This window comes from Danio rerio, chromosome 9 (genome assembly GCF_049306965.1).
Source record: "Danio rerio strain Tuebingen ecotype United States chromosome 9, GRCz12tu, whole genome shotgun sequence".
NCBI classification, from domain to species: domain Eukaryota; kingdom Metazoa; phylum Chordata; class Actinopteri; order Cypriniformes; family Danionidae; genus Danio; species Danio rerio.
In genome coordinates, this window is record NC_133184.1 from 10,302,314 (window position 1) to 10,315,000 (window position 12,687).

The 12,687-nt window shown below is 34.6% G+C and overlaps 1 protein-coding gene across 3 annotated transcripts in view; it reads right to left on the reverse strand.

The window, feature by feature from the left end:
- thsd7ba (thrombospondin, type I, domain containing 7Ba) overlaps nt 1–12,687 on the reverse strand; it is a 402,275-nt gene that overhangs the window by 19,865 nt on the left and 369,723 nt on the right. For all 3 annotated transcript variants that reach the window (XM_073912504.1, XM_073912505.1, XM_009304519.5), the window contains 2 exons: nt 5,057–5,202; nt 1,287–1,461 (listed from right to left, as the gene is read on the reverse strand). In XM_073912504.1, coding sequence (XP_073768605.1) covers nt 1,287–1,461; nt 5,057–5,202 — 321 coding nt within the window. The remainder of the gene's footprint in view (nt 1–1,286; nt 1,462–5,056; nt 5,203–12,687) is intronic.

Below are 12,687 nucleotides of genomic sequence, written 5' to 3' on the forward strand. Positions count from 1 at the left end.
TGCACATCAATTAAAAAAAAAAATGTATAAAAACGTCTGCACATAACTGAGCAAGATAAACTTTTTATTCGAGAAGAAAAGATGGGCATAAACTATGATGGAAACACTTTTAAAGAACAAATTCCAGTATGCCCATTAAAAAAGTCCTCAAAAGAGAGCGTGCGATAATAAAAATGTGTGTAAATGGACAAACAAGCAGGCTGGGCACATTGAAAAACATCTGAAAAGTTGATTTGGTCGTTCTAAAACTCCTTAACCATTTCAATATTAGTGTCATTATATTATTAAAAACCTCTAGCGTCTCACGTCTTTAAAGACCACCATGTGTTCACTGTGAGCTGGTATTGTCTTCTGAGGTGCAAGTCATTTATTAAATAAAGAAAAGATTCACGCAGCTTCTCATACAACAGCGATTAAATTTTTACTGTTAATATTTAGCGCTAGCTAATCAGGAAATGGCAATTTTGTTCTCTTTAACTCAGTGGATAGAAACACTGCTTTATTGGCATGTCTTTTATGTCATAATCCAGTTTTGTGCATAAATTTAATTCACATATTGGGATGGAAACATAGCTACAGACTGCTTTTGTCCCTGTACTCTGCATGGATTTTAGGCCTGTTCACATTAGTGCATTTTCGTTTGTTAAAATGCATACTGTACAAAATGATATGATAAAATGCCAGGACAACAAATGTTTTTCTGTTACTTAATTCTTGATTGTAAGTAACTTAAAAAAATATTTTGAATGAATCAGATTTCAACAAAATACTTTAAGATATACAAACAGGGCTTAAAATTAACTTTTTACATAGTAGCTCTGGTGCATAGCAGAAACAACGATCTAACTAATGCTATGATGACTAATTAATATATGTGCAATAATTCCAAAACAAATGTCTAATAATTATAAAATATTAATGATGACAATGATGAAAATAATGACAATGATACTACTAATAAATTACATTCCTCATGATCATGCTGCCTTGAATGTGCTGGAATGCAAGTTACTGTATCTGCTATAAAACGTCCTACAGTTACATTATGAAAAATAAATATATGGTTTGCATTAAAAAAAAAAAAATCAAAAGCAGAACAAAATACACCCCCCCCCAAAAAAATAAAAAAAATAATAAATAATAAATATGATAGTAGTAAGGTAAAACAAAACATAAATCACAAAAGCTAAACAGCTCCCCTATAAATGAACTGAATGAGTAAATGTAAAAAAGTCAATATATAAAAGAAGTGGTAACACCAGTGTTATGGTGAATCAGTGGTGTACCTGGGCAGGGGACAAAGCACGGCTGCTGCAGCTCCTGCTCACTCTGCTTTCGGAGTCGGTCTCCACACTTATCGTCCTCGAGGGCTTCAGAAGGGTTTGGACTGTCCGGCCAGTCTGACCAGTGCTGTACACACGTCAGGTTCCTCTCCCTCGTGCCCTCTCCACATTCAGCTCCCTGCACAAAACCACAAGCCGCACTCATTAAATGTAGACAAGCTGTGGCCAGTTGAGCAGGGGATCTTATTATAGTGACACCTCTCACTGAATGACTGACGTCTGGGAGTGAAACATGCTGCCGCATTTATGATCAACTCTGGCCTGATCATACAGCACAAGGGCAAAAAAATTTTCATTTACTAGAAAAATATCTTAACTTTAGAAAAATGTTTTTGAAGAACGCTGCTGTCAGGATTCTGACCAGAACCAGACAAAATCAGAGCACATCACACCTGTCCTCAGGTCTTTACGCTGGCTCCCAGTTACATTCAGAATAGATGTGTTATTACTTGTCTATAATTCACTAAATGGCCTAGGACCTCAATACATTACAGATATGATCACTGAATACAAACCTAACAGATCACTCAGATCATTAGGATAACGTAAATTAGAAATTTCAAGAGTTCAGTCAAAGCAGGGTGAATCGGCCTTCAGCAACTATGTTTCCTGCTGCTGTAATCATCTTCCAGAAATGAGCAGATATGCTCCAACATTAGGCACATTCAAATCAAGACTTAAAAAATAACATCTGTTTAGCTGTACCTTTATTGAATGAGCACTGTGCTAAATCTGAAAGATCACACTATAATGTCTTTCTTTTCTTTTTTATTCCTTTAAAAGCCTGTTTTAACACATTTTCATCTGTTTTTATTTTTTTTAATGTTTTAGTTTTTCTTGTTTCTTTTATTCTTGTTTATGGAAAGCACTTTGAATTACCATTGTGAATGAAATGTGCTATATAAACAAACTTGCCTTGCCTTAAATTGATTCAGTGAAGTGACATTTGTCCTATTTAATGCATATTTATAACCTTACACCATTGCTTATTAATTATATCCATAAATAGCTAAATAAACAAATTAACAAATAAATGAATAAATAAATAAATAAATAAATAAATAAATAAATAAATAAATAAATAAATAAATAAATAAATAAATAAATAAAATTAAGATATAAAACCAATCAAATAGCAAACTAAAATGAAATTTAATACATAAGAAACCAAATAAATAAAATAATAGATTAATAAAATAATAAAAACAATCAGATAGTGATTAAAAATGTAATTTAAAACAGCAAAAAAAAAAAAAAAAAAAAAAAAATAAATAAATAAATGTATAAAAACAAGGTTTAGGTTTTGTTGTAAAACTAACTTATTTTGTAAAAAAAAAAAAAAAAAAGCGCACACTCATTTACACACATACACTACCGACAATTTAGTTTATTCAATTCACCTACAGCGCATGTCTTTGGACTGTGAGGGAAACCGGAGCACAAAGAGGACCAACACCCCAACATGGGGAGAACATGCAAACTCCACACAGAAATTGAAAACTGACCCACTCAAAACTAGTGCTAATCGCTGAGCCACTGTGCCACTTGCTAAATAAACAAACAAACAAACATTCAAATAAATAAATAAATAAATAAATAAATAAATAAATAAATAAATAAATAAATAAATAAATAAATAAATAAATAAATATTTTATAACCATGGATATGAATAATTACGGGCTAGACTCTAAAACAGATGTAAACTAATTTAAGCACATTTAATGAATATTTAGCACATTTTCACTCTTAAGCAATTTTAGATAATATAGTGAGTCATTTCTTCAAGTCAAGAAATATTTTCTTCTTTTTCCTCATTTAAACCTCAAGATCACAAGATCATTCTGTCGCTATTCCAAGTGTTATTTGATCAAACATACTTAAATGTTCATTTGTACGGAACCCCGGAAGGGACGTAGTGGAGGAGAAAAAATTTGGCTGGGTGAAAAAAAATAAATAAATGGGTGAAAAAAAAAATGGGTACGAGGTAAATATATATTTCTAAGTTTTTGCGTTCTCTCGCAAAGTTTTGCGTTCGCTCGCAAAGATGTTTTGCGTTCCCTTGCAAAGTTTTGCGTTATCTCGCAAAGATGTTTTGCGTTCTCTCACAAAACTGTTTCTCCACTAACACTTCCTGTTCACATCACTCATGTAAACCCTCCCATTTTTACCGAAATCCTCCCATGTTTTACCATTCTATCCCGCTTTCTTTACATTAAATCTGTGAGTTGATCGTCGCCTTACATTTTCTAATCAGTGAATGCATGTATAAGCGCTGACAGACGCGCTCCGTACAATAAACTGATCCCAGATCAGCGTCTGTATGCGCCATTAAAGGGACACTTCTGTTATCAAACAAGTGAGCAGCAAATGAATCTCATGTTTTGTTTAGTTTGAGAGGTGTCTCTGTAAGAATGCACATATCTATAATAAAAGCATTCCACTACTTTAGAAACTGTTTGTGCTCATTTAAGAGAAAATTAGCAGTTTAAAATAAAACATGCAGGACGGAGATGTTTACATATTATTCAGTGTATTTGTTTGTTTCAACATACACCCGCTCCTCTGTGCTCCTCTGTAAATGGCGTGTACAGATCCTGATCTGGGATAAGTTTTGTATGGAGCGCGTCTGTCAGTCAGCGCTTATACATGCAATTTCAGAGGTAGCATATGAAAGGCGACGATCGACGCACAGTAATGTAAAGAAAGTGGAATAGAACGGTAAAATACGGGAGAATTTCCACAAAAAACGGGAGGGTTTACACGAGTGAAGTGAAGAGGAAGTGTTTGAGGAGAAACAGTTTTGCGAGGGAACGCAAAACATCTTTGCGAGATAACGCAAAACATATTTGCGAGGGAATGCAAAACTTTGCGAGGGAACACAAAAACTTAGAAATATAGGCTATTTTCCTCCCACCCATTTTTTTTCTTTCACCCATTATTTATTTTTTTTACCCAGCCAATTTTTGCTCCTCCACTACGTCACTTCCGGCGTTCCGTACATTTGAACATAATTTGTATTGCAAATGTTGTGAACTATGCAAATCCCCTTTATTAAAACGAGTCCTTTACCTTGAAATCTAAATCCAACGTACTGTAATCACAACTATAAAGAAAAGCAAAATGCAGCTAATCTAAAATGCAAAAGTTCTCAGACATATATCACACAATTTTGATTAAGTTTATGAAAACAAAAGTGTTCATCAAACCAATGACCAAAAATAACATACACAAACTCATGTTAAAAGTGTGCACTGTTTCTTTTGTTGCAGATGTGAAGAGGACAGGCTTTTGATCTGGGCAAGCTCGACTCCAGGGACGTGCGCAAAACCCCGAGACGTACAATTAAAATCTTTCTCAGATACAAAAGGCGCGCGGAGAGAAAAGCAGAAGAGCGGCGAGATGGAAATCTGAACTCTGCCGCTGTTCTCCTCTAATGATAAGACTGTGGATCCCAGCGTGATTTTAATCAGCAGTCGCCTCACGTCTCAATGACAGAAAGTCCCTCAAACCCAACGTGTGCGCTTGCAATTTCCACAAAAATTCAATTAAAAAACTCCAGTGTTGTGCCAGTATGAAACACACATGGTCTCGACACCGCTTGCTTTTGTAAAACCTGGATTGTATGGCCTCAGGTTAGAATGATGATATGCAATAACCGGCGAGCGCAGAAGAACACATGCAGATTCAATTATTTTAGGCCAGGATCTCTACCTGGACTTTGCAGGGAGACCAGTCGCTCAGCAGCCACGTGTAGCAGGGGCTGATGGGACAAGGCTTGGTTTGGGACAGCTGGGAGGCGCAGGGACGTCCCTCCTCATGAGCCGGCTGGAGCACAGTGCGAAAGCGAGTTTTAACACCTGCAATGGAGATGGAGACATCTGTGAATGCACTGGGTGGAAATATGGCAAACAGCTAAAAATACAGCAGCAGGCTTGTGTTAGTGCGTGCTTTAGCAGCTTGGGACAATGCTGTGGATTAATGCATTATTCACACGTTGTATAGATGAAATATTTAACAACTGTACAAAACCCGAATAGACAGAAATAGAGCAAGGTTTTTTAGTATTGTTAAAGGCATAGTTCACCCAAAATGAAAACTCTGTCATCATTTACTCTCCTGTCATTTGTTCAAAACCTGCTCGAGTTTCTTTCTTCTGCTGAACCCAAAATAAGACATTTTGAAGAAAGCTGGAAACCCAAGACTGCTAACTTCCATAATATTTGTTTTTCCTAAATGGAGTATGATCAATACCTCTCATGGACAACCCAGGCTCATTCTGAAAACGTACCGCTATATAGATTTCTGGAGAGCACCAAATATGTCCCAAGAAGTTTAAGCTTACGCAAATCTACTTGAGGCCGTTGTGTACACTTTTTGAGATAACACATTTCTCTCGCGAGTGCCTGCTGTTCTTGCGTAAATCCACCAGAGGCCGCTGTGTATGCGTTTTGAGATTTCACATTTCTATCACGAATGCCTGCTGTTATCGCGTAAATCTACCAGAGGCCGCTGTGTAAGCTTTTTGAGATCTCAAATTTCTTTTATGAGCGCCTGCTGTTTTACCACAATCTCATCCTGTTATTTACATGTTTATTTTATTTTTTGTCTTCTGTGTTTATCATACCCACTTTCTGGAACCGTTCTTCACTGGACCAGCACCCCACCTCACAGTTAACTCCGCTTTGTGTCTCAAATCCTCCAACATATGCAACTAGCCACTGGACAAACTGGTAAAAGTGTAAAAGCCATCCACACGGAGTTAAGCTATCAGTTGGTAGCCCGAAAAGAAACAGAAGCCTTCGGCGGCATCATACCGCCCCGTAACGTTCATTTTAAAGACAAAATGCAGCCACACATACCTCTGGCTACATAATTAGCGATCTCCAAAAATGTATATAGGGGGACATTTTCAGAATGAGCCTGATATCTAGACTGTTGTAGATTTGATTTAATTTGAATCTTATTCTTTTTTTTCTTTTTCTTTTTTTGCATTTATAGTCTGTCTGTTACTTTTATCAGTTTAAGGATTGTTGTGTTTTTTACATTTTGTCTAATTTTAAAATTAACTGGCAGTTGCTGAGAATTTTACTTTAGTTTGTTGATGTGTTTCCAACTGAAAGTGAATATTAAGTCGGAGGCTGGACTTTCTTTTTGCATCATTCCGTTGTAGCAAACTAATGGTAGGAGAGGAGTGGTTAACGTTCTTGTGGCTAAAGCAAAAAGGACCACAGAGGATCGCCACTCCAAATGCAGAAGCAAATGGTCAGACTTTGATTATTAAATATATCACTTTTTCCATTGAATTAACTTGCACTGATTAATTGTTTACCCACAATAAGCGCTAACATAATGAACATTTTAAACTTTAATTTCAGATGGACTTTAAACAAAATTAAAATGACAATTTTTTTGTCCTACATTATATTAAGTGGCCTTAACTAATACTTACACTGACATTAATAATTTACAATGTACTTATTGTGTAAATACATGTTAGACATTGTGCTTATGCTTGATTAAATAGATGAATGTAATTACATTGTAATTAATTTCTGTAATTACTTTTATAATCACATTGTTGACCCATCCCTTTCACCTTAACCATTCCTAAACTTACCCATACCACCAAACCTGTCCCTAATCTCACCTTCAAGAGCAGCAAAAGTGTTCTCCAATACATTATGAACACAGAAAGTACATTTATTTTTGAATGTACATTTAGTTAAGGCCACTTAATATAACATGGGACCGTAATATTTCCTTTCCTTATACTAAACACAAACAAAAACAATGCTGTTTTGTGTTGACCCAATTCTGGGTCAAATGGATAAATTCAACAGTAGTTTAACACAATTAATTAACTAAATATAACATATTAACACAAGTATTTAACACAAGTATAAAAAATAACAGCATTGGGTTTGTCAATATTTGATCCAACAAGGTGTTAAACAACACAGCATGTTTAGAGTGTAGCTTTAGAAAAAAAATAACACAAATGACTCCTGTGATGTATGTATGTCTAGTCTAGACTTTGTTTAAATGAAATCAAATGAACTGGATAAATTAAATAAAGACTGAACAAATTAAACTAGTGAGAGAACACCATTTTTCTAGAAGTCCACAGGGCTAAAAGTGTCCCAGGTGAAGAAAAACCAGTAAACACAAATGCGATTTGAGAGTAGCAGGAAGATTTTGAGTGATTAATGACTTTAATTTCTTTGTGCTTCTCACAAACATCTATCATGTGACTTCAGGTATTTCACACAGTGCACATTGATTGTTATGGGTAGTTGTTGTGGTGTAGTGTGTATGTGGTGTTTTTCTTTTTCTTTCTCTCTCTGTCTGTTTCTCTCTCGCTCTCTCTCATTCCGAATTATTCACAGGTGCAGCGGATTATGGTGGATCATGATTGGCGCTTGGATTGGTGGCGGCTGAATTTAAAACATAAGAGAGCATGGATTCAGTGGTTCCCCGCTCTCTCTCGATTTCCCGCTCGTTAATTCGCTGTGGAGATATCGCTTGACTGATGAAAACAAGTGTTTGTTGCTGATGTCTCTTATATGGCGTTTTGTGAGATGCTGATGTAAAGTTGTACATTCTAACCCAGTTGTCTGTCTCCCTGTCTGGCTTGGCACATAGTAGGGAGGTTTGGTGCCTTCTTCTTATAATTTTTTGTTTTCACCTGTGTAGTCAATAGGGAGGTAAGTTTTCTGTATTTCATTTCTTATCTATGTTCCAGGGAAGTTTTCTGTAATTTAATTAGCTTGGTTTATTGTTATTTATTTTGGCTGAACCCCTCCAAATATATATATATATATATATATATATATATATATATATATATATATATATATATATATATATATATATATATATATATATATATATATATATATATATTTTTTTTTTTTGCTCCTTATTTTCTGTAAATAAATCATATTTTCTTGTTAATTCTCAGTGGTTTGTGTTTTGGTTTATATTTTGGGGAGAGAGAGCACAGGGGGCACCAGGGATTATATTTTTAATCCCTGTTATCTTGTCACGTATTAGCTAAACTTCTTTTTGATTAAGGATTTTTAATTTAATTTTATACATATTAAGTCTTTAAAAACTGAACAGCACTTGGTCTCATTCACTCTTGTTATAAAAAAAGAGCAGGTTGGACATTCTGCAAACTGTCTACTTTTGTGTTGCACAAAAAACCAAACAACATGAGTGTGAGTAAATGATAAACTATCCTTTTAAAACAGTACGGATGCACAAAAGGTCACTGTGTAGCAGGACCTGCTCAGCAACACATTAGTTTACAGTTAAGGGAATTCTCTTTTCAGTGATTCTCTTTTCAGCAAAAATTATTAGTTTTTAAAAGGGAGATAGTGTCTAAGATTTGGCAGGGTGCTAAAGTGGATATCTAGGAGGGTTAAACGTGAAAAAAAAAAAAAAAAAAAAAACATTTCAGATTTAGAAGAATACAAATTTGTTCTCATTCAACTAAACAATGAAGGGCCACTATCAAGGGGCCAAGCACAACAGAGGCAGAATGAACAGTGAAAGAAAGCATCACACAAGTCAGAAAAATGACTACAAGTGTGAGTTATTTTGAGTAGTAGATGGCATGATCACAAAATTGGTTTGTGAATGATTTGCAGAGTTGAAGCCTCAGATGCAGTTTGTTAATAAGCCATCAAAATTCAATATGGAAAAAAAAATGTATACAATGATAAAAGTTATTTATTGGCACTGTTGGATGCATGAAGAAACAATAACATCCATCCAAATATTTAATCCACAACAAGAGCTTTAAAGTGAAAAACTACAATTTTATAAATTATATTTTTTTACTTTTTGCTGTAAAAATAGTTTTTTGGAGAGCCAAAAAAAGATTTACTAAATTTATAACCCCCCTTTTTTGTTCTACATGGCAGCTTTGTTTTTACGAGTGTAGCCTATCACCATAAAATCTATAATTTTTTTTCCTCTGTCTGAGTATGTATGGATGTTTCCCAGTACTGGGTTGCAGTTGGAAGGGCATCCACTGTAAAACATATGCTGGATAAGTTGGCAGTTCATTCTGCTGTGGCGACCCCTGATGAATAAGGGACTAAGCCGAAAATAAAATGAATTAATGAATATTAGCGGTGAGTGATTACATGGTTTATTACTTTTGACCGAAAGGTGGTGCTGTTAAAAAAAGACTGTGGTCAGTGTGAGGTGACAAAGACACACACAAAGTCTAATGTCAACATGTTTCAGTGTTGCAGAGATACAGCAAACGATGCATGGCATTATGGCAGTATTTTTTGATGCAATAAAAACATATTTTGTCTATCAACACACATTCTAAAACTATTTATTGTAAGATAATCTGAAGATAATCTGAACCAAATTTGGTGAAAATTAAACCAACGGAGGAGAAAAAAAAAAGGGTGGACAAGAATTCATAATTGGCATTAACGTTTTCAGAATGAATCAAAGAACTGTTATAATATTTAAAAATGTATTAACAGCTATTAACAAGTTCTTTAGTCACTTTTGTTTTTGATTACTTTTGAGCACATGGGGCTGAGCTGCAGACACATGACAAGTGACAAGTACAATAGAGATATGTTAATGCATCAGACAAAATGACGGAAAAATTTATATATATATAGTAGTTTACACCAGTTAAAATATTAAACATCTCACCATTTTCTTACAAAAACATTTTTCTAAAGGGGCTGCTGAGTTGAAATTTTCACCAGACGTTAATAACAAAAGTAATCCATATATAAAAATAAAACAAACTAAATTGTTTGCCTTAGTTACCAGATAATCAAGATGAAACCAGGGTAGATATTACAGCAAAACAATGACCCCAAATGCAATCAAGGAAACTCACAGCTGCTTTTACAAAAAAAATTAATAAATATATAAAATGGTCCAGCCAATCACCTGACTTAAAACCAATTAGACCTAAAGATCAGATTTCAGAAGAGATACACAGAACTGAAGACTTTTTAGAATCTGTTGACTCATTAATATCTGAAGAATCAGGATGCTGAAGCACCAGTTGAGCACCTGACTCACATACAAGACACAACTTGAAGCTGTCGTTAAAAAAAAAAAAAAAAAAAAAAAAGGATTTTATAAAACATATTAAATATAGTACTGTAGTTTAGTGCCTTCTTCTTTTGTTATTTCGGCCCAACCCTAATTCTATTTTTGCTTAATTCACCTTAGCCCTACGCTTTCAAGATAAAGAGAATTGGGACATACCTACCTCTTCATGTGAATGCGCAAAACAAGGGGAAGGGCTAAGGGGTAGAATTGGGATTGGGCCTTCATTTCATTTTTGTTTTGATTTATTTATATGTTTTTTTTTTTTTTATCAAAACCTGAATACAATTAACAGCTCCTTTAGAAATTCATTTACCAGTAACAATCATGATGTGTTCAATGCTTAATTTACCCACTGTATGCTTGGAGTGCTTCTATAAATCCAATGAGAACAATGTTTGTCAACAATTTGGACAAATTATTCATAAGTATAAAATACACACAAACTCAATTTTCATATCTCCAGACCAATAGGCGGCACTGTATTGAAGCTATGTAACAAACAAGTTTGTTGTAAATTGTGTCTAATGAAGAATCTATTAGTGTTAATGGAATCTAATAGAGATATCGCTTCACATAATTTGATGAGCTATTTGTTGAATTTGTTAACTTTTTCTTTCTAGAACAGTTTGTTTCATTGGTAAACTATCCTCACTGAAGATGATGTGAATGATCTAATAACAAACCTGAACTGTGAACTGAGAAAACATCTGTGCATCTGAACTAAACTGCACTCCATTGAATTTGACTGCAAAGAGACTTCCAGTCAAGCATTAAACATTTAACAAGCAGAAAAAAAAGCAGAAATTACATTCACAGCACAACATAACTGCTCATCAAATTCATGTTTTGTGCTGCCTTCAAGAGTGCCTCTACAGCTGGCCGCTTCAAGCACGCCATTCATTAAAACAGAAGCACTCCGGCCAGATGAGGAAGCCCTTAACATGGCGTGATTTGACAGTGGAAATATCACTACTTGATCCTGGAGAGAGAAGGATGAGGGTTGGGGAGGAATAGAGCGCAATGAGGGTTAGAATGTAGACAGAAAAATAAAGAGAAAAGCACAGTTGTCGGAGTCTCTGGAGCTCCACTGGCAGACGCATTAAAATTGTGTATATACGCATACAACACATAATGAACCCCCCAGCTCGCAAGGTGCACAAGACACAACACTGCACTGACAGAGGAAGAAAATTATTTTTTCCAGCCCGCAAGGCTTACATTTATTTATATTCCTACGTAACCAAAACCATGCTGAGAAATTTCCTGTTTGCACCGCCTGAAGAACTCCTAGTGGATTTAAAGGGTCATGCAACATTTAACTATGTGTATATTTTGCACATAACAAAAGACAAAGTTTGCTTCCATTTGTTTTAATTGTGGGGTGGGAATAATTTTGAGCCAATTGTCCTCAGGGTTTAAAATCTACATTGTGTTGATGTCACAATAATTTGTGAGATTGTGTGCCCCTACACATAAAACAGAATTAGTACATTTTTAAAAAGCACATCATTTGTACTTAGGGATAGTTTAGCCAAAAATTAAAATGCATTCATTTATGCACCCTCAAGTGGTTCCAAACCTTATGAGTTTCTTAATTCTGTTGAACACAAAAGAAAATTCCATGATAGGAAAAACAATGAAAGTTATCAGTTACAAGTTTTCAACATTTTTCAAAATATCTTCTTTTTATTGCACAGAAGAATGAAAGTCAAACAGGTCATTCATATATATATATATATATAGTCCTCATTATGTTAGCTTGAGAAAGCCAACATACTGTTATACTACTCTGTCCTTGAAAACAAACGTATCTCCTCCTAGGCCGTTCATGCCACAAGGACCAAATGTGGTCAAAATGTGCCTTCTGCATTCAAGATTGTTGCTATATCTCCTCATGCCTATAAGACTTATCATTTTTTAAATAAAAAATGTTAAATATCAAATTTTTATAACCCGGGCATGTAAAAAAAATTATACAAGCCCCAAATTTGGCCAAAAGCTGTATTTAGATGCGTTAGATTTTGTTGCTATATCTCTAAGGTTTATCAGACTTATAGTTTTCCAATAAATAATTTTTAAGCATTATTTTTCTCAAAATATGGCAAGCCATTTTTGACTTAAACTCCATATTTTTTACTGATATGGCAAGCCATTTTTGCATGTATCACTTTCAAACTTATCAAGCATTGTATTTTCAAAAAAATACGGCAAGCCATTTTTACATAATGTTCATTCCCTTA